The sequence below is a fragment of the Lipophrys pholis genome, assembly GCF_963383615.2.
Source record: "Lipophrys pholis genome assembly, chromosome: 21".
NCBI classification, from domain to species: domain Eukaryota; kingdom Metazoa; phylum Chordata; class Actinopteri; order Blenniiformes; family Blenniidae; genus Lipophrys; species Lipophrys pholis.
In genome coordinates this window covers 24,229,167-24,251,399 of record NC_137649.1, presented here as the reverse complement: position 1 = coordinate 24,251,399, position 22,233 = coordinate 24,229,167, and the positions used below count along the sequence as shown (strand labels likewise).

The following is a 22,233-nucleotide window of genomic DNA, read 5'->3' as shown; positions in this document are numbered from 1 at the left end:
AGAAGACTTTTATTGTGAATAATTTAAGAACATTTGCTTGAAGTGGGATTCGCTCCGAACACAACGGGGGAATCGAACGTGGTGACGTCAATAAATAGTGGGCGGGGCTACAGCCGGCTGCTCGCTGGGAGGGAGGAGGGCGCTCATCTGGGTGGCCTGGTTCTGCTGGTTCTGGTCATGGAACCTCTGCTGAGCCCTGCACAACACACACAGTACACCATGTATACACTATATATACACTACACACACAGTACACCATGTATACACTATATATACACTACACACACACTACACCATGTATACACTACACTATGTATACAGCAGTGACAGACCGTGAGCAGCAGCATGTTTCATGAGCAGATCACTAATATTGGTTATATTAGTTCTATATAGAGGCGTGTGCAGGATTCAATGAGCTTACCTCTTGATACCAGCTACAACCAGCAGAGGCTTTTATTTTGACACACCAGACTGGTACACCTTGGCAGGATTCACTCCTGGTTGCCAACTTCCAAATATTAAACTAAACTAAACTAGATCCACAATCCTTAGTAACACTAACAATCCTAATATAACCCAAAATAAAGACATGTGACACACCGCCAACCCAACTCCCATAATGCATTGCAGCCATCAGCTCTGTGATCGGATGAATCGAGATGGTAAAACAATATTATAGAAACTTAACCAATGATTCTAGAGCAGTCTCCAGACTCTCCCAACAAGATCAGTCTCATGACCTGGCAGAGCGTCTGTGGTGATGAAACCACTCCTGCAGAGTGTCTGTGGTGCTGTAACCACTCCTGCAGAGCGTCTGTGGTGCTGAAACCTCTCCTGCAGAGCGTCTGTGGTGCTGAAACCACTCCTGCAGAGCGTCTGTAGTGATGAAACCACTCCTGCAGAGCGTCTGTAGTGATGAAACCTCTCCTGCAGAGCGTCTGTAGTGATGTAACCACTCCTGCAGAGCGTCTGTGGTGCTGAAACCACTCCTGCAGAGCGTCTGTAGTGATGAAACCACTCCTGCAGAGCGTCTGTGGTGCTGAAACCACTCCTGCAGAGCGTCTGTAGTGATGAAACCACTCCTGCAGAGCGTCTGTGGTGATGAAACCACTCCTGCAGAGCGTCTGTGGTGCTGAAACCACTCCTGCAGAGCGTCTGTGGTGCTGTAACCTCTCCTGCAGAGCGTCTGTAGTGATGAAACCTCTCCTGCAGAGCGTCTGTAGTGATGAAACCACTCCTGCAGAGCGTCTGTAGTGATGTAACCACTCCTGCAGAGCGTCTGTGGTGCTGAAACCACTCCTGCAGAGCGTCTGTAGTGATGAAACCACTCCTGCAGAGCGTCTGTGGTGACGAAACCACTCCTGCAGAGTGTCTGTGGTGCTGTAACCACTCCTGCAGAGCGTCTGTGGTGCTGTAACCTCTCCTGCAGAGCGTCTGTAGTGATGAAACCACTCCTGCAGAGCGTCTGTAGTGATGAAACCACTCCTGCAGAGCGTCTGTAGTGATGAAACCACTCCTGCAGAGCGTCTGTAGTGATGAAACCACTCCTGCAGAGCGTCTGCTCCCCAGTCTGACATGAAAGTAGAACAATGTTCTGTCCGTTGCTGGAGGTCTGTAGCTCAGGCGTTGGTCTCTCATCTTTTAAAGCTGCTCTGTTTGTCCTCTAAAGAAAGTAGTGAAAATGTCCTCATCGTCTCCAGAGCTGCCATCCTGACTGTTAACCCGCCAACTAGCTAGAGAGCGGAGCCGCGCTGTATCAATTCACTAATGCACTGTGAACGCACCTTTAGCATTTAGCATAGCACGGTTAGTCCAAAGGCAGCGTAGTGATCTGCCTTTTTACCGAAATGATTTTCATATTTGAGAACTGACTGCCCATGAGCAAACATCCAGACACTGGAGGGTGTGGCCTTCAGGAGGGGGTGTGGCTTTCAGGAGGAGGTGTGGCCTTCGTGAGAGGGTGTGGCCTTCATGAGGAGGTGTGGCCTTCAGGAGGGGGTGTGGCCTTCATGAGGGTGTGGCCTTCAGGAGGAGGTGTGGCCTTCCAGAGGAGGTGTGGCCTTCAGGAGGGGGTGTGGCCTTCAGGAGGAGGTGTGGCCTTCAGGAGGAGGTGTGGCCTTCAGGAGGAGGTGTGGCCTTCAGGAGGGGGTGTGGCCTTCAGGAGGGGGTGTGGCCTTCAGGAGAGACCAATGAAGCTTCTGCTTGTGTTTCTTTACAAGTGTGTTAAAAAGAGTCTTAATAAAGGCTCTCTGTTCACTAGCTGTTTAAAAGTACTATACTTTTCGCCACTAGGGGGCTCTCACAATCTAAGAAAGGCCAACAATGGTTGAAACTGACGACTAATGAAAAAACCCACCGTGGAACTTTACTGCGAATGCACACTACACAATATACACACACACTACACAATATATACACACACTACACAATATATACACACACTACACAATATATACACACATCTGAACCACATAGATCTCAGGAAGATAATCCTGAACCACACAGACCTGAACCTCATAGATCGGAAATTTCGTAGATCTGCATCATGTAGATCTTAACCCCATAGACCTGAAGCTCCCAGACCTGAAGCACACAAATCTGAGCAATGTAGATCTGAACTACGTAGATCTGAACCTCATAGATCTAAGGAACGTAATCCTGTACCACACAGATCGAAACGCCATAGATCTGCATCATGTAGATCAGGAACTCACTTCTCTGGGAACTCAATGTCGTCGATGGTGTCGGGCAGTGGGACTCCTCTGGTTTCAGGGAGCAGCAGAACCAGACCGCCGGCTATGAACGCCAGAGACCCTGAAGAACAGAACCAGAACCAGAACCAGAACTCAAACTTCAGTCTGGATCCGGATGGTTTCTCTTCACAAGTGATTCGTCCGAATCTCACCGAAGATGATGAGCGGAAGCTCGAGCCAAACGACGGCCAGACGGTAGAGCAGGAACGGAGCCACGATGCCGCCGACGTCACACAGCGTGGAACACACCGAGACCCCCAGGTTCCTGCAAAACAACAACAACGTCACACAGCGTGGAACACAGCGTGGAACACAGCGTGGAACACAGCGTGGAACACACCGAGACGCCCAGGTTCCTGCAAAACAACAACAACGTCACACAGCGTGGAACACAGCGTGGAACACAGCGTGGAACACAGCGTGGAACACACCGAGACGCCCAGGTTCCTGAAAAACAACAACATTATCGCAGAAACAACAACGTGTCACGTTGTAGGTACCTGACGAAGGTCGGGTAGAGCTCCGTGTTGACAAACACGACCATCTCGAAGGCCATGGTGATACCAAGCCGTCCAATACAGGCCACCACCGTCTTGAACCAGAACATACCTGCAGGGACACGGCAACGAGTCACTACACCCTCAGCAACGAGTCACTACACCCTCAGCAACGAGTCACTACACCACACGTGTCGAACTCCAGGCCTCGAGGGCCGCAGCCCTGCACGTTCTCCATGTCTCCCAGCTTCAACACAGCTGATTGCAATGAGCAGCTCGTTCTCTGGCTTTGTGCTGAATGTGGTGATGAACCATCAGGAGGTTCAGGGGAGGGAGACATTGAAAACGTGCAGGGCTGCGGCCCACGAGGATCTGAGTTTGACACCCCTGCTCTACACCCTCAGCTACGAGTCACTACACCCTCAGCTACGAGTCACTACACCCTCAGCTACAAGTCACTACACCCTCAGCATGAGTCACTACACCCTCAGCTACAAGTCACTACACCCTCAGCATGAGTCACTACACCCTCAGCTACGAGTCACTACACCCTCAGCAACGAGTCACTACACCCTCACTACACCCTCAGCTACGAGTCACTACACCCTCACTACACCCTCAGCTACGAGTCACTACATCCTCAGCAACGAGTCACTACACCCTCAGCTACGAGTCACTACACCCTCAGCAACGAGTCACTACACCCTCACTACACCCTCAGCAACGAGTCACTACACCCTCAGCATCGAGTCACTACACCCTCAGCATCGAGTCACTACACCCTCACTACACCCTCAGCATCGAGTCACTACACCCTCAGCTACGAGTCACTACACCCTCTGCTACGAGTCACTACACCCTCAGCAACGAGTCACTGAGAGAACATGTTTGGAAAGTAAACATTCAAAGTCTGTTTTGATTCTTCAGCAAGTCTTCCCTCTGAGACTCACTGTCAGGGAGTCCTCTAACGTCAGATTATAGAGCATCTTCCTGTTCCTGAGACTCACTGTCAGGGAGTCCTCTAACATCAGATTATAGAGCATCTTCCTGTTCCTGAGACTCACTGTCAGGGAGTCCTCTAACATCAGATTATAGAGCATCTTCCTGTTCCTGAGACTCACTGTCAGGGATGAGGGCGGTGACGAAGCAGGACGCTCCGGCTACGATGTTAGCGGCGGCGAACGGGAGGCGGCGTCCGATCCGCTCGATGGTGAAGAGGATGAGGAAGGCGGCGGGAAACTCCACCAGGCCGGAGATGAGGAAGTCGATGTAGACGTTTCCTCCCAGGATGCCGAGTCTCATGATCAGACCCTGGTAGACGACGGCGCTGGTGAACCTGAGACACGACACGACACGACACGTCGACGCCGTCATTGTTGTTACAAACCCAGAGCGCTGGAAATATTGGTTCTTCTGGAGCGTCTAGACGTTCCACCGTGTTTCTTCTCCTTCAGTCTGAACTCACACAGACGAGTTAACACCCGTCGCAGAGACGAGAACATTTAATCTGGATGAAAGGAACAGCGGTGAACTGGTTTCAATCAGATTTACTTGACTTGGCAGTTTTATTTTGAAAGTCACCATAATAACAATCCAACATGGCAGTTTTATTTTGAAAGTCACCATAATAACAATCCAACTTGGCAGTTTTATTTTGAAAGTCACCATAATAACAATCCAACTTGGCAGTTTTATTTTGAAAGTCACCATAATAACAATCCAACTTGGCAGTTTTATTTTGAAAGTCACCATAACAACAATCCAACTTGGCAGTTCTAGATGTGTCAGTGTTCTAGAATTTCTCCAGAATGTATAGAAACGACATTAAACAAGGCGATGGGAATGTTGAGCCTACCGTTAGCGAGTTCCTCCAGAACCTTCTCACCTTGCTGGATTAATCTGCTAAGTTCCGTCCAGAGAGACGAACCGTTCCTGCCTCTGCTGGACTGCACACTTCTTGTGGTTCGTTTTGGGTTTTTCGTTCATTTGAGGTTGTTTTCGCTTCACCAAGAAGATGTTCTTAAGTATTTATCGAAGTTTTGTTTTTTTTTCTTTAGCAGGTTCTCTTAGTCTGGTTCTGGGATGTTCTGGTCTTGACTCAGTCTTTGGTTAGATGCTTTTGGTCTCGAGTTGGCCTCAGGCCCTTGAAGTCTTGGTCTCAGGACACTCTAGTCTTGGTCTTGGCCCAGACTTGGGTCAGGTAGTCTAAGCTTAACACCACAGAGGACGTTCTGCAGGCGGAGGATCCGGGTCTTCAGTAGAACACTCACCAGTTGTAGCTGAGGATGAAGGTGTGCTTCCTCATCTTGGGAGTTCTGATCAGGTCCATGAAGGAGGCGGTGGTGGAGTCGGCGTTGTCATCCGTCAGAGTCTGGAACGGCGGATCCAGATCAGAACATGAAAACAGGTCAAAGGTGTGATGCCGTGTTGGAACCAGCGGGTACCTCAATGTTCTTGGACAGGGTCATGTTGTTCTCTTTGGCCATGGCCTCGGTGATCTTCACGGCTTTGGACTTCTTGTTCTGAGAAAGGAGCCACCTTGGAGACTCTGGAATGAACCTGGAGGTGTCAGAAGCACTCTCATTAGTACGTCTCTGTTGTCCTGAACATCTGGAGAACGTCTACGAGCTGCTGGGTTCTGCTCACCAGTAGTAGGACAGGAAGAGGATGTAGGGAACCGTGAAGGCCACCTGCAGCCAGCGCCAGTCAGTGATGAAGTAGGCCAGCAGAGGGAGCAAGAGGATCCCAACGCTGAAGAACATCTGGTAGAGAACTCCCACCGTACGGCGGAACTCCACACCGACGATCTCCGTGACTGAGACACAAGTCAAACTCATCAACCGTCTCAAGATGCTCTACAATCTAATGTTAAAGGAGGAAGATGCTCTACAATCCGATGTTAGAGGAGGACGATGCTCTAGAGTCTGATCTTAGAGGAGGAAGATGCTCTACAAACTGATGTTAGAGGAGGAAGATGCTCTATATTCGGATGTTAGAGGAGGAAGATGCTCTATAATCTGATGTTAGAGGAGGAAGATGCTCTATGTTCGGATGTTAGAGGAGGACGATGCTCTAGAGTCTGATGTTAGAGGAGGAAGATGCTCTACAATCTAATGTTAAAGGAGGAAGATGCTCTACAATCTGATGTTAAAGGGGGAAGATGCTCTACAATCTGATGTTAGAGGGGGAAGATGCTCTACAATCTGATGTTAGAGGAGGAAGATGCTCTAGAGTCTGATGTTAGAGGGGGAAGATGCTCTACAATCTGATGTTGGAGGAAGATGCTCTATATTCGGATGTTAGAGGAGGACGATGCTCTATAATCTGATGTTAGAGGAGGAAGATGCTCTATATCTGGATTGCTAATGCTAATCACGGTTATGAAACATTTAGCTTCAGCATTCGGAGGATTAACGAGACGCTCGTCTTCTGGTAAACAACAGTTCACCGAAACAGTAACAGCTTAGAGAAGTTCAAATGCTAAAGCTAACAGCAGGGTTCAGAACATTTTCACACAGATTAGCTTTAGCATGGAGATTAGCATTAGCCGGTTTGGGACTGCTTACTCAGCACGTATCCGACCACCCAGCCTCCTTTAACCCCGAAGCCGAAGAAGGTCCTGAAGACCAGCAGGGAGGCGTAGTTCGGGGCCACGGCCACCAGGATCCCCGTGAGCCCGTTCATCACGTTGGACATGAGGAAGCTTATCTTCCTACCGAACCTGAAGGAACCACAGGGACTTTACTGCGTGTGGAACCCAATGAAGAACCTCACGAGGAACTTGACATGATACCCCACCTGGGATCCAGCATGGAACCCAACAAGGAACTCAATATGGAACCACGTGAGGAACCAAGGTCAGAACTCAACGCAGAAGCGGAATCCAATGAGGAACCAAAGGTGAAACCCGATGAGGTCCCCAACATGGAATTCAATGAGGAACCCAATGAGGCCCCTAAGCGTGGAATCCAACCAAAAACCCAACGAGGAACCAAACGTAGAACCCGATGAGGAACCAGATGTGGAACCCAATGTAGAATCCACTGAGAAACTAAATGTGGAACCTAATGTGGAACCAAGTGTGGAACCCAATGAGGAAATACATGAGGAATCCAATGAGAAACCTAATGTGGGATCCAACGTGGAACTAAATGTGGAACCAACATAGAACCCGATGAGGTCCCAAAAGTGGAACCAAACTAGGAATCCAACGCTGAACCAAAGCTCTGCAGAGTCAGTGAAGGCCTCACCTGTCGGCCAGGTAACCCGTGGCGATGCTCCCCACCAGGAAGCCCACGTTCAGGGTGGCCTGGTACATGTCCACCAGCCAGGAGTTGGAACACACCAGGTCGAACTGCGAGCAGAACCACAGTCAGAACTGCAGTGTAAAACCAGAACCTCAGAACATCAGTCCAACTGGATCCTCAGTCAGACAATAACAGTGACAGAGGTTCTCTGGCCTCAGAACGTTTGCTCTGCCCCTCACCTCGGTGACGAAGGACTGCCGGCCCTTGTAGTCGTACTCCCAGCCCTCTGTGCAGCTGGTAGTGGGGGTCCGGCTCGGGTCCAGGTCCAGGTCCCGGGGGTCGCAGGTCAGCCCAGTGCGGTTCCAGTCCACGTCGTAGCGTTGGCAACCGCTCGGCCGCGTCTCTCCGGACACGTTGACCGGCGGCAGCGTCAGCCCTCGGCCCTCCTCCGGGCTCCAGCCGCACTCGGCGACCCGCTGCACCGCCGCCGGGTCGCGGCAGCGGTGCTCTGGCGTGAAGCCCTGGAACACGATGCCCACGTAGACGCCGGCCCACGGCATGGACACCAGGCAGAACAGGGCGAAGATCCGCTTCTGGCAGCGGCCGAACTTCCCGGCTTCTTCCAGGATGTCATCGAAGGAAGTCATGGTGGCCAAGTCTCCTCACACAGCTGCTGTGAGCGTCGCGCACCGCGCGCCGCGCTTTTAACTGCCCCGGCAGGGGCAAAGGTCGTCAACAGCACGCCAGCTCCCCCGGGCCGCCGGGCAGCCGAGCGTGAAGAAACGTTTGTTATCGCTCGCACACACGTCAGAAGAATCCACCGCCTCGACGCGCCGGAGGACGTTTGTCAATCAGTTAACATCTACAGATGCTTCCAGGAATCAGTGTGGAGACGACCGAGTCAGACACGAGTCAGACACGACCGAGTCTGAGACACAAGTCTGAGACACAAGTCAAAGACACGACCGAGTCTGAGACAGGAGTCTGAGACACAAGTCAGAGACACGACCAAGTCTGAGACACAAGTCAAAGACACGACCAAGTCGGAGACGAGTCAGAGACATGAGTCAGAGACACAAGTCAAAGACACAACCTAGTCTGAGACACAAGTCAAAGACACGACCGAGTCTGAGACACAAGTCAAAGACACGACCGAGTCCGAGACAGGAGTCAGAGACACAAGTCAAAGACACGAGCGAGTCAGAGACCCAACCAAGTCAGAGACACAAGTCAAAGACAAGACCGGGTCAGCGACATGAGTCAGAGACACGACCGAGTGGGAGACACGACCAAGACAGAGACTAAGTCAGACAGGACAGTGAACAAAAAGCAAACAAACTCTTATTTATTCAAAGAATGTGATATTTTTACATCCATTTTTTTTTCTCTTAAATAGGAAAAAACAGGCGAAGAGAAGAATTCGTACCATCGAACAGAAAGATGACGTTCGTCTCGTCGTACCGGCGCCACCTCCCACCTCCCACCTCCCACCTCCCACCTCCCGCCTCCACTTCAATAAAAAGTCCCAAAAAAACAAACGAGTGCTAAAGAAAAGCTTCAGGACAAGCAAACCAACGATTCCTCTCCAGGACTCAGAAAACTAATCCTGTTTTTGTTTTTTTAAGAAAAAAGCTCCCGACTATTGGAACCCGCTCTTACTGTGACTCACTGATGTCATCCGAGGCACGGTTTCCACGACAACGCTTCAACTGATAAAAACGCTATCAAAGTTTCCCTTTGTCGAGGAAACGAGGCCTCGGATCCTCTTTTGTTCATCATGTGACCAGAGAAAGTTTCAGTCTTTAGGAAACAAGATTTCAGATCAAAACTTGAAACGGACAGATTTTCTCCTCACAAACCAATAAAATACTGAAGTTTTTGACACAAACACTGAATATTTTTCTTCTTGTTGACATTTGAGAGTAAAAAGGTTTAGAAACGCCCTGAAAGGTCGACTTCACGGATTCGGAGACCGCTAGCTCCTGTGGGCCAAACACGGACAGGAAGTGGATCAGGAGCCGGAAACCTCCTGAAGAAACAGGTTCTCAACTGGTTTCAAACCCAGTTTTAAACTGGTTTTAGACCAGATTTTAATTGGATTTCACACTTGGTTTTAAACCAGATTTTAAAATTGGTTTCAGATCTGGTTTTAAACTGGTTTCAGACCTGGTTCTAAACCGGTTTCAGACCTGGTTTAAAACTGGTTTCAGACCTGGTTCTAAACTGGTTTCAGACCAGATTTTAATTGGATTTCACATCTGGTTTAAAACTGGTTTCAGATCTGGTTTTAAAATGGTTTCAGACCTGGTTCTAAACTGGTTTCAGACCAGATTTTAATTGGATTTCACATCTGGTTTAAAACTGGTTTCAGATCTGGTTTTAAACTGGTTTCAGACCTGGTTCTAAACTGGTTTCAGACCAGATTTTAATTGGATTTCACATCTGGTTTAAAACTGGTTTCAGACCAGATTTTAATTCGATTTCACACCTGGTTTAAAATTGGTTTCAGACCCGGTTTCAGACCTGGTTTAAAACTGGTTTCAGACCTGGTTCTAAACTGGTTTCAGACCAGATTTTAATTGGATTTCACACCTGGATTTAATCTGGCTTCAGACCTGTAAAGGAGGAAGATGTCGACATTTGGATGCTTTATGAAAACCACAAACAGGAAACACTGACTTTCTAGGATAACGGTGGAATGAAAAAGTAATCCGGATACTCTTGCGAGTCTGATTTTGGCCGGACGCCCCATGAGAACGGGACCCGAGACGGTTGCAGCAGACTGAGGCGCGGTGTTGTGAATCCTCAGGAGGCGCGGGAAAGGGTTTCAGCTGCGAGCGCAGAGCGTGAGAGTTTGCTCAGCTGCTCGCCGTCGGCCGGCACAAACCAAAACAACCGCCACAAAAACGCTGCAGCTGAAATTCCACACAGAGAAACAAGCTCGCACCCAATCAGGGCGGTTCAGGCTCCAGACCCGAAGCCTCCACTGAAACCGGATCCAAAACAACCTTTGACCTTCAGGTTTGATCCGTTTCCACCAAAGAAGAATCTCCAAAATGTCACAAGACAACGAAGCCCCGTTTCCATGACAACGCTTCAAGTGAAAACACATCGTTTTTGCATTTTCCTGTCAGGAACGTTTCACGTTTGGAAAACTTATGACGCTAATATACTGAAGCTAATGTTGAAGCATTCGTTTCCATGGAGACGGAGTCAGAGTGTTCCCAGGAAGTATGGCTTTCCCCCGTTTCCATGGAGACGGAGTCAGAGTGTTCCCAGGAAGTATGGCTTTCCCCCGTTTCCATGGAGACAGAGTCAGAGTGTTCCCAGGAAGTATGGCTTTCTATGCAGTTCGAATGTTTTCAAAAAAGTTGTTTCCCCCCGTTTCCGCGGAGACAGAGCATGAGCATTTGCAAAATGTTTAGTGTTTTCACTTGATATCGTCGCCCTGGGAACCGGGCCCCGAAACCGAGCAGGTGCCGGATCGCCGAGTTCTCGACAAGCCGGATCACTAACAATCGACATCCCCCAGGTTCCGAAGAGTCACAGTTGTGATGTTCAGTCATTGGCTGCTGCAGCTGTCAATCAAGTATGGCACACGCCCACAGGAAGTCAAGGATCATCAATATAAACGAATTTCGTCGTCTTTTAAAGGAAAACCACATTCATGTCGATTTTTTTGGTCCATCTGATTCTGGTCAGAAAGTCAGAAATGGGAACATCATCCGAAGATCGTACAAATTTCGTAGGAAGTTCGTACAGAGTTCGTACGAAGCTTGTGCGATCTCGATCAGAGCTCGAGAACACTTATTCATCTGAAGGCAAACGTCTGCGTTTGGATTGACTGAGAATCGAAGAGTCTGACGACTTTAAACCGGGTTTAAACGTTTAAACGTTTCCTGATTGAATCCAGAATCGACCTCAGAACCTGAAGTCCGAGGGTTTGGGGAGCGGTGACGCTTTGCATCATGAGAGTTCTGGAGAACCTCGGGACTATAAACACGGAGGAACTTTCACTTTCAGCCGACTTTTTTTATTGTAAATTAGTTTTTGATTCTTTGACAAGTTCGGAGGAATTTTTACCAAAACCCATTGGAGCTGATTTAGTGGAGCAGAGATCGGATCAGAACTCGTCTGAACCGTGAAGCGAATAGGAGTTTGACGTGTCTCTGCAGGCGGCGGTCCGAGCGCCCGGCGCCGGTTCCAGGCGGCGGGTCAGAAGAAGACGGTAATAAATAAGAAGCTGACGTCCAGTTCACACCCGCAGCAGGTCCTCGTCGCTGTCGTCCTCGTCGCGCCTGCGGCTGGCCGCTGTGCTGTCGCCATGGCGACGGTCGTCGGGGCGAGGCTTCCCGGACTTGGTCCTCCTGCGGTCCGGGTCGTCCAGCAGGCCCACCAGGTCCTCGTCACTCTCCTCCTGAGGAGAAGCAGTGGTGAGCATCAGCTTTGTTTATAACAGAAAGAACACGGCGGCGGCGGCGGCGGCGGCGGCGGCGGCGGCGCACTAACCTGCAGGAAGATGCTCCGCGACGCCCCCGACGACTTGAGCACCCGGACCCCCGGGACGCTCAGCACCTCGTCCTCGCTGTCGTCGTCCTGCTCATCCAGCGAGAACGAGTGCAGGCCCTCCGTGTTCACTGGCTTGGTCCGGATGTGTCCGTTGCTATGGTTACTCCTGCCCCGGCGGGAGGAGGGGGCGGAGTCAACTCCAGTGGGAGGGGCTTCCAGCTCCTCCATCAGCCACTCCATCTCCTCCTCGCCGCCTTCGTCGTCCATGTTGACCTGAAACGTTCCAGGAGCCGTGAGATGAACCGACACGATCAGAACCCGTTTCCACGGCAACGCGTCACGGTGAAGACGCATCGTGTTTTCGTTTCAGAAAAGATTCGCGTTTACACGGAAACGGTCATCATCTTCAAAACATTTCTGTGCCAACACAAAACTTTCACGGAGCCCGAATCACCCGAATCCGATTTGAATCTTTGATGTTCCGTCACGTTAACGCAACGTTAATGAGATGTTAAGGTGACGTTGACGCGGCATTAACGCAACAATGACGTGACGTCAACGTGTCAGGAAGGTGACATTAATACGAAAGTAACGCAACGTTAACAGCCACCGTGCAAGAGGTTCTGTTGGACTCGGTGAAGAACTCGTCAGTGATTGGCGGGTTCCCTGTGACTGACTGGTGCCGGAACCACACCCACCTTGGAGTACTTGTAGGACACCTGGTTTCCGCGGCGACAGCAGCCGGCGACCTTCTGCAGAACCAGAGCCCTGCAGGGAGACGGACCGTCAGGACGGGCTCTTAATGTGGAGACACCGAACAGGAAGCCGAGGCCTCACCTGCGTTCCCGCTTGTGGAGGAGGAGTCCCAGGAGACACACGGACACGCCCACCAGCAGCAGGACCAGCAGCGCCGCCGCTGCCCGGCTCCGTCTCAACGGGGACGAGGACTCGCCGTTGTCCTCGTCGGTCTGCGTGTCCATCGTTCTGCAACAAACCACAAGCTTGAGGACACGTTCACCAATCTGGTGTCGTTACTGGTTTTTATCGGGTTCTAGGTCCGGTCCAGACCCGGGTTCAGACTCACATCAGGGCGCAGACGGCGTCCGTGTGCCACACGAACAGATACTGACACTCGTCTGTCTCCCGCCGGAACTCCGGGATGCCGACGCCGCCTGACGGGTTGCAGCGGAAGGTGATGGTGGACGAGACGGTCTTGTTCTCCTGGCGGCCGCACCGCGACTCGGACGGAACCAGAACGTCCAGGTTCGCTCCTGGAGACACGAGGGACCAGAACAGAGACACGATACAGTCCACATGACGGTCTAGACCTGACACGAGCTTCAGTGACCCTCCCGAAGTCCTCAGAGTCTCATTAAAGACCTCATTAGAACATGTGAAGAACATGTGTAGTGTGTGTAAAGTGTGTGTAAAGTGTGTAGTGTAGTGTGTGTGTAGAGCGTAATGTGTGTAGTGTGTGCAGACTGACCCCTGACGTAGTACGTGGCGCGGCTGGACGAGCCGATGCGGCGGCGGTACGGCTCGTTGACCTTGTCCTGGCAGATGTTGGCGCCCTGGCAGCTGGTCAGCGAGCGGTTGTTGATGCCTGACAGCTGGATGTGGTAGACGTAGCGGTCGCCGTTTGAACGGATGTCGCCGGAGGCCTGGTGGTAGCTGGGCAATGACACACTCTGATTGGCTGATGGACAACCTGAAGAGGCTGTGGAGTCTAGCGAGTCTCTGAGTTACCTGAAGTAACGAGTCCCCGAGTCACAAGCGAGTTTCTAAGTCACTTGAAGTAGCGAGTCCCCGATTCACAAACAAGTTTAAGTTACCTGAAGTAACGAGTCACTAGCTCATCTCTGAGTTACCTGAAGTAACGAGTCACTTGCGAGTCTCTGGGTTACCTGAAGTAACGAGTCACTAGGGGAGTCTCTGGGTTACCTGAAGTAACGAGTCACTTGCGAGTCTCTGGGTTACCTGAAGTAACGAGTCACTTGCGAGTCTCTGGGTTACCTGAAGTAACGAGTCACGAGGTCAACGCTGGGTTACCTGAAGTAACGAGTCACTAGCGAGTCTCTGGGTTACCTGAAGTAACGAGTCACGAGGTCAACTGGGTTACCTGAAGTAACGAGTCACTTGCGAGTCTCTGAGTTACCTGAAGTAACGAGTCACGAGGTCAACTGGGTTACCTGAAGTAACGAGTCACTTGCGAGTCTCTGAGTTACCTGAAGTAACGAGTCACGAGGTCAACTGGGTTACCTGAAGTAACGAGTCACTAGCGAGTCTCTGGGTTACCTGAAGTAACGAGTCACGAGGTCAACTGGGTTACCTGAAGTAACGAGTCACTTGCGAGTCTCTGAGTTACCTGAAGTAACGAGTCACTTGCGAGTCTCTGGGTTACCTGAAGTAACGAGTCACTTGCGAGTCTCTGGTTTACCTGAAGTAACGAGTCACGAGGTCAACTCTGGGTTACCTGAAGTACAGCGCTCCCAGACTCAGGTTCCTCCCGGTCTGAGGAACCTGGATGGTTCCATTCACCATCTCCACCTCGCGCTGCTTCACCGCACACGCAAAACGAGTCGACCAGCCAATCAGGAACTCACAGGAAGACTCGTCCACTCTGCACAAACACGCACAAAGTGAGAAAATCGATACAAAATGGCGTTAGTGTTTCAATGTGTGTGTGTGTGTGTGTGTGTGTGTGTGTGTGTGTGTGTGTGTGTTACCTGAGGAGTGCCGGGTGTCCCATCGTGGTGCCGCAGCTCAGCTGGATCACCGTCTTCGCCTTCACGCCGTTCCCGCAGACTTCGTCTCCGGCCGAGTAGCTCACCAAAATGTTTCCATCTGCGTGTGAGAAAGACGTTAGAGCTACGAGGCTAGAATCGCCTTCTGCTCCGTCACGTTCACACGACGACCTTTCTAGTAAAAACACATCGTTTGGCCTTTTTCCATTCAGGAAAGTTTTGAAAACAATGTCCGATTCACTGGAAACGGCAAAAACTGTGATGCAGTTACCATGTTGGTCCACTAGTTGGTGCTGTTTTAGTACTGAAAGCACACACACCGTTGGATTGTTATTACGGTGACTGTCAAAATAAAACCACCAAGTTGGATTGTTATTACAGTGACTGTCAAAATAAAACCACCAAGTTGGATTGGTGCCCAGAGCAGGTGAGCGGTGCCCAGAGCAGGTGAGCGGTGCCCAGAGCAGGTGAGCGGTGCCCAGAGCAGGTGAGCGGTGCCCAGAGCAGGTGAGCGGTGCCCAGAGCAGGTGAGCGGTGCCCAGAGCAGGTGAGCGGCTACAACCAACTACTGGACGGAAAGAACCGGATCCCTAAACCCAAAAGGAGACTCCCTTCCAGTTTCTCTCTGTTTTAGCTCCTATTAGCTCCTATTAGCTCCTATTAGCTCCCGTCTCGTCGTGGCGTCCCCCTCCTCTCCTCCAGATGTCAGATGTTTAGCTCCACCTCCACCTCAGTTCCTGACTCGGGGACCTGTGACCTGGAGCTTTACTGTAGCACTAGAGGCGAGGCCGAGTCTGAGGAACTGGTTAAACCTAACAGTCATCTGGAATGCTTTCAGCAAATACAACTAGTCCAACTAAACTCCCTTATTTCTTCTGCTAAACCAACTACTAGCCTGTTGGACCCAATTCCAACTAGAATTCTGAAAGAGGCACTGCCACTAATTAATAATTCTATACTGGTAATTATTAACCAGTCTCTATCAATAGGCTATGTGCCCCAATCCTTTAAACTAGCAGTTATTAAACCTCTCATTAAGAAGCCAAACTTAGACACAAGCCTTCTCTCAAACTACAGGCCCATCTCCAACCTTCCTTTCCTGTCAAAGGTTCTGGAGCAAGTAGTGGCTAAACAACTCCAGGATTATCTGCAGGAGAATAATCTGTTAGAGGACCTTCAGTCCAGCTTCAGAATGAACCACAGTACAGAGACTGCACTGCTAAAAGTTACTAATGACCTTCTAATGGCCTCAGATAGAGCTCTTCTATCTGCTTTACTTCTTCTGGACCTTAGTACTCCATTTGATACTGTCCATCATAATATACTCTTAAGGAGATTAGAAGATGCCGTCGGCATTAAAAACTTAGCCTTAAACTGGTTTAAATCATATTTATCTGACCGCTTTCAATTTGTTCATGTAAATAACAAATCTTCAATGCATGAAGGGGTCCTGTGTGGAGTACCACAAGGCTCCGTCCTCGGACCCATATTGTTTAATCTCTAGATGTTACCACTCGGAAATATAATTAGGAAACACAACATTAACTTTCATTGTTATGCAGATGATACTCAGCTCTATTTATCAGTTAAAGCCAATCAGGCCGACCAACTTGTTAAACTAGAGTCCTGCCTCAGGGACGTTAAGTCCTGGATGTCTATCAACTTCTTAATGCTCAACACATCCAAGACTGAGGTTCTAATCCTAGGTCCTAAAAAGCTCAGGGATTACTTTTCAGATAGTCTGATTACCTTAGATAATATTACCTTAACCTCTAACAGTGATATTAGGAACCTGGGTGTTATTTCTGATCAGGATCTGTCCTTTATGTCCCATGTTAAACATGTCTCCAGGACAGCCTTCTTCCATCTAAGGAATATTGCAAAAATGAGAAACTTCTTGTCCTTCAAAGATGCAGAACAAATGCTTCCTGCCTTTGTGACTTGAAGATGAGATGATTGTAACTCCCTAATGTCAGGATGTCCAAACTCCTCTGTTAGGATCTTCCAGCTAGAGCAGAACGCTGCTGCAGGTTTACTAACCAGAACTGGAAGAAGAGAGCACATCTCCCCAGTCTTAGCATCCTTACACTGGCTTCACATCAAATCTAGAATAGAATTCAACATCCTTCTGATCACATCTAAAACTCTTCATCACCAGGCTCCGTCCTATATGGAGAAACTTCTAGAAGGGTCTCACCCTCCACGAGCCCTTGGCTCTGAGGATGCAGGACTGTTGGTAATCCCTAAAGTCCTTCAAAGTAAAAGAGGAGGCAGGAGTTTCAGCCATATGGCTCCTTTACTCTGGAATCAACTAGCAGCCTCGGTCCGAAGGGCCCACACCATTAGTTTATTTAAGAGGAGACTAAAAAGCTTCCTCTTTGATAGAGCTTCTCATTAGGAATAAAATAGGAGCACTAAGTTGAGCTGCTCTAGGCCTAGACTGCTGAGGGGATTTCCTCTCTCCCGTTAAAGGGAGGAACTCTACATTTGGAGCTTCTGTTTCTTGTCTTTCTTTCTTTCTCTCTGTGTAACAACATTACTGGAGCCACCAGATCCTGACAGGAGGGGAGCAGGATCCAGGGGATCAGACCCAAGACTCCCAGAGTGGAGTTACCACGGTCCTACTACCCGACCCCCCACAGCACCGGGACCCCCCCACAGCACCGGGACCCCCCCACAGCACCGGGACCCCCCCACAACACCGGGACCCCCCCACAGCACCGGGACCCCACCGCAACGGCACGGCCCTTAAACTCCAGACTGAGATTGGTTCTTCATCAGACCAACGCTCATCATAGACTTTTCTTAGTATTTGTACTTCTCTGTCCTGTCTGCCTCTCTCTCTCTCTCTCTCTTCTATTCCTCTCTCTCTCTCTTCTATTCCTCTCTCTCTCCCTCTTCTATTCCTCTCTCTCTCCCTCTTCTATCCCTCTCTCTCTCTCCCTCTTCTATTCCTCTCTCTCTCTCTCTTCTATTCCTCTCTCTCTCCCTCTTCTATTCCTCTCTCTCTCTCTTCTATTCCTCTCTCTCTCCCTCTTCTATTCCTCTCTCTCTCCCTCTTCTATCCCTCTCTCTCTCTCCCTCTTCTATTCCTCTCTCTCTCTCTCTTCTATTCCTCTCTCTCTCTTCTATTCCTCTCTCTCTCCCTCTTCTATTCCTCTCTCTCTCCCTCTTCTATCCCTCTCTCTCTCTCCCTCTTCTATTCCTCTCTCTCTCCCTCTTCTATTCCTCTCTCTCTCTTCTATTCCTCTCTCTCTCTCTTCTATTCCTCTCTCTCTCCCTCTTCTATTCCTCTCTCTCTCTCTTCTATTCCTCTCTCTCTCCCTCTTCTATTCCTCTCTCTCCCTCTTCTATTCCTCTCTCTCTCCCTCTTCTATTCCTCTCTCTCCCTCTTCTATTCCTCTCTCTCTCTCTCTTCTATTCCTCTCTCTCTCCCTCTTCTATTCCTCTCTCTCCCTCTTCTATTCCTCTCTCTCTCCCTCTTCTATTCCTCTCTCTCCCTCTTCTATTCCTCTCTCTCCCTGTCCTATCCCATGTACTTCTCCCCCCAACCGGTCAAGGTGGATGCCCCCCCCCCCTTCCAGAGTCTAGGCTCCGCCCCCTTTCTTCCTGAAGAGGGACTTCTTATGAACTGTTCTTCCTGAGAGGGAGTTCTTCCTGGTTTCCACTGTTGCTTGTTCCATCTGCTGCTCTGGAAGGTTTAGTTGGGTTCTGTTGTTCTCTATCATTGTAAGAGGTTCTGGAAGGTTTAGTTGGGTTCTGTTGTTCTCTATCATTGTAAGAGGTTCTGGAAGGTTTAGTTGGGTTCTGTTGTTCTCTATCATTGTAAGAGGTTCTGGAAGGTTTAGTTGGGTTCTGTTCTCCATCATTGTAAGAGACTCTGGAAGGTTTAGTTGGGTTCTGTTGTTCTCTATCATTGTAAGAGGTTCTGGAAGGTTTAGTAGGGTTCTGTTGTTCTCCATCATTGTAAGAGACTCTGGAAGGTTTAGTTGGGTTCTGTTGTTCTCTATCATTGTAAGAGGCTCTGAGATGTTTGTTGATGTGATTTAGAGCTTTACAAATAAAACTGAATTGAATTGTTATTACGATGACTGTCAAAATAAAACTACAACACCTGTAGAAACTGTGTGTAGAACCTGTGCAGAACCTGTTCAGAACCTGTGTGTAGAACGGCAGAACATCTATGTAGAAGCTGTGTACAATCTGTGTGTAGAACCTGTGCAGAACCTGTTTAGAACCTGTGTGTAGAACCCATGTAGAACCAGTGTAGAACCGCATTCCCTCACCAGCGTAGCTCAGGGTCTGGGTGTAGACCCGTCCCAGAGTGTGGGTCCTCCCTCCGGACGCAGAGCGCCGGCACACGGTGGCGCCTTTCGGGCAGCCGTTCAGCCCCCCGTGGACCCCCTGACACAGGTTGATGTAGTACCTACAGACAGAACGGGGGACGTGAGGGGGGGCGAGACAATGGCTGGATAGCGGGGAACCGCTGTCGAGACCTGAAGGAACTCACGCGTCTCCTCTGTGGCTGAACTTCCACGGCTCGGTGAGCGAGGACAGCGGCCGCAGGTTGAAGGTCATGTGTCGGCTCACCAGCTCGCACAGCATCTTCTTTGGGGGGCACGCCGACGCCGTCCGCCACTGGAACATGGTCGAGCAGCCGGACGTCTCTGATAGTAGAACCGGAGAACCTCGACCCGCCGACTCATCGCAGCTGAACAGGATGGAGGACCGACGCTGTCCTAAGGCTGAGGAGGACAGAACATGATGAAGGGGGAGAGGTTTAACAAAGGGGGTACGGTACGATGAACGGTGGGTGGTACAATGAAGGGGGGATGGTACGATGAAGGGGGGACGGTACGATGAACAGGGGACGGTACGATGAACAGGGGATGGTACAATGAAGGAGGGACGGTACAATGAACAGGGGACGGTACAATGAAGGAGGGACGGTACGATGAAGGAGGGACGGTACGATGAAGGAGGGACGGTACGATGAAGGAGGGACGGTACGATGAACAGGGGACGGTACAATGAAGGAGGGACGGTACGATGAAGGAGGGACGGTACGATGAACAGGGGACGGTACAATGAAGGAGGGACGGTACGATGAAGGAGGGACGGTACGATGAAGGAGGGACGGTACGATGAAGGGGGGACGGTACGATGAAGGGGGGACGGTACGATGAAGGAGGGACGGTACGATGAAGGAGGGACGGTACGATGAAGGAGGGACGGTACGATGAAGGAGGGACGGTACGATGAAGGGGGGACAGTGTAATGAGTGGGGAACAGAACACACACCTGAGCTGCAGAAGCCCCAGCGCTGGTCCGAGTCGTAGTCGGCGGTGGTAGCGCACCAGCTGCGACCGTCGGTCCGACCGTCTGAGGTGCACGAGGAGTACGACTTCTTCAAGAAGGTGAAGGGAAACACACACTCCACCCCCTCAGTGGTCACTGCAACACACACACACACACACACACACACACACACACACACACACACACACACACACACACACACACACACACACACACACACACACACACACACACACACACACACACACACACACACACACACACACACACAGGAGTTAAAGTCCTCGTAAAGTAGAACCCATGTGTAGAACATGTGTTTGAGTTCCCGTTTTGGCTCATGAGCCACGTTTGTGGGTGGGGAGGTACCTGGTGGACAGGGAGGTACCTGGTGGACAGGGGGGTACCTGGTGGATGGGGGGGTACCTGGTGGACGGGGAGGTACCTGGTGGACGGGGGGGTACCTGGTGGATGGGGGGGTACCTGGTGGACAGGGGGGTACCTGGTGGACATTGAATACCTGGTGGACATGGGTCTCCTCCGCTGTACTGCATCAGAACCGCCTGCTCCTCGTGTTTGAAGTCCATGACCATGGCGGAGCTGAGGCCGAAGGACGAGGCATTCCGGTCCGTTCCGGTCCCCTGGATCCGGCACACGGCGCTCTGCTTGCAGGCTGGATCGGACACCGAGCCACACACATTGATGAGGTACGAGCCGGAACCAGTCTGCACCTGGAACACAGGATTGCTAGTTCAGTGGAGCGCCAGGACCCGAACCAGGACCTAATCCCAGAACGGACCCGAACCAGGATCAGACCCCAACCTGGAGCCAAACCAGAGCCTGAAACAAGATCCGAACCCAAAACCATGCTGGACTCAAACCAGGATCACACTCCGGCCAAGAGCCACACCTTAATGGCACCTTGACCCCCGCCTGGATCCCACCCCCCCCGCCCCCTCACCTGCTCCTGCCCCCTCCCTGCCCCGCCCCCTCACCTGCTCCTGCCCCCTCCCTGCCCCGCCCCTCACCTGCTCCTGCCCTGACAGCGCCGTCAGGTTGAAGGTGAACTGCAGCTGCGAGTCGCTCAGTGTGCAGCCGCTGGTCTGTGTCGCGTCCGAACACACCAGTGGCGTCGCCCACTCAAACAGGAAGTGACACGCCGTCCCCGACAACATCCGAGGAGACCCCTGCAGACCCAGACCCCCCACCGGGACAGAGAACACAGATCAGATTATTGTGGAACATCAACAACATCACTCAGTTTTCATACAAGGAAAACTTTTCTATGTAACCTACAGCGTTCTGCTCGATAGAACCAGGAACTGACTTGGACTCTACACTCGTGATGATTCATGGGGGAATGATTAGAACGAGTCTCATGCTCCGACGCTAGCGGCATTGCTGGTTTTATAAAACTCAAAGAGAACTTGGGTGGAACCCAGTTGGAAACGCTGTAATGTACCCTCAGAGGAACCCTGGGAAACCCTGTTAGACCCTGCTGTGAGGTACCCTGAGGGGAAACGAGGATAGAACCCTGTTGGACCCTGCTGGGAGGAACCCTAAGAGGAACCCTGCTGGGAGGAACCCTGCTGGGAGGAACCCTGAGAGGAACCCTGCTGGGAGGAACCCTGGGAGGAACCCTGCTGGGAGGAACCCTGAGAAGAACCCTGGGTAGAACCCAGTTGGATCCTGGGAAGAGGAACTGACCAGCTGCAGGCCTCTCTGACACACGAACACGATGGTGGAGGTGTAGTTCTGTGACGGGTCTTCAGAACATGGTGTGGTGCTGCGGTAGCTGATGGACACCAGACCGCTGGTTCCACTGATTTCTGGACCACTGGTGGTCCGCCCGATGTCCTGAACACACACACACACACACACAGTGTTCATAAAGTGTCTACAATGTGTAACTCAGAGTGTGTAGTGTGTGTGTACTCCTCACCACGGGGGGTCCCTGCTCAGGGTCCATGCAAACGGCGGCTCCAGGAGGACAGGCCACGCCGGGGATCGGGTTCAGAGGCTGACACACGTTGATGAAGAAGTCTGGAGATGCATTACCGTCCTCCACAGAGTCATCTGGAACACCGGAGAGAGAGAGTGTGTGTGAGTGTGTGTGTGAGTGTGAGTGTGAGTGTGAGTGTGAGTGTGAGTGTGTGTGTGTGTTCTC

The 22,233-nt window shown here is 50.9% G+C and overlaps 2 protein-coding genes across 4 annotated transcripts in view; both read right to left on the bottom strand.

Moving 5' to 3' along the window:
* On the bottom strand, nt 1–8,174 carry slc22a2 (solute carrier family 22 member 2). Its single transcript, XM_080491186.1, has 11 exons — nt 7,737–8,174; nt 7,501–7,604; nt 6,817–6,971; nt 5,897–6,065; nt 5,695–5,809; nt 5,521–5,621; nt 4,372–4,586; nt 3,254–3,362; nt 2,906–3,018; nt 2,715–2,814; nt 1–196 (listed from the first exon to the last, which is right to left on the bottom strand). The coding sequence occupies exons 1-11, from the start codon at nt 8,142–8,144 to the stop codon at nt 88–90; spliced, it is 1,698 nt and encodes a 565-aa protein (XP_080347312.1). The 5' UTR covers nt 8,145–8,174; the 3' UTR covers nt 1–87.
* Nucleotides 8,175–8,813: 639 nt separating this feature from the next.
* The window catches only part of igf2r (insulin-like growth factor 2 receptor), a gene marked incomplete at its 5' end in the record, with an annotated part of 28,001 nt that continues 14,581 nt past the window's right edge, over nt 8,814–22,233 (bottom strand). Inside the window, 16 exons of one of the 3 annotated variants that reach the window (XR_013936440.1) lie at nt 8,816–9,904; nt 10,009–11,914; nt 12,007–12,279; nt 12,705–12,774; nt 12,844–12,990; nt 13,091–13,277; nt 13,493–13,677; nt 14,480–14,626; nt 14,733–14,850; nt 19,037–19,176; nt 19,261–19,495; nt 20,052–20,204; nt 20,587–20,797; nt 21,095–21,253; nt 21,774–21,923; nt 22,009–22,142. Coding sequence is in view for 2 of the 3 variants with exons in the window: in XM_080490788.1 (XP_080346914.1) it covers nt 11,753–11,914; nt 12,007–12,279; nt 12,705–12,774; nt 12,844–12,990; nt 13,091–13,277; nt 13,493–13,677; nt 14,480–14,626; nt 14,733–14,850; nt 19,037–19,176; nt 19,261–19,495; nt 20,052–20,204; nt 20,587–20,797; nt 21,095–21,253; nt 21,774–21,923; nt 22,009–22,142 (2,471 nt within the window). Of the gene's footprint in view, nt 11,915–12,002; nt 12,280–12,704; nt 12,775–12,843; nt 12,991–13,090; nt 13,278–13,492; nt 13,678–14,479; nt 14,627–14,732; nt 14,851–19,036; nt 19,177–19,260; nt 19,496–20,051; nt 20,205–20,586; nt 20,798–21,094; nt 21,254–21,773; nt 21,924–22,008; nt 22,143–22,233 lie in introns of all 3 variants that reach the window. The other 2 variants (XM_080490788.1, XM_080490789.1) reach the window with 2 other exon arrangements.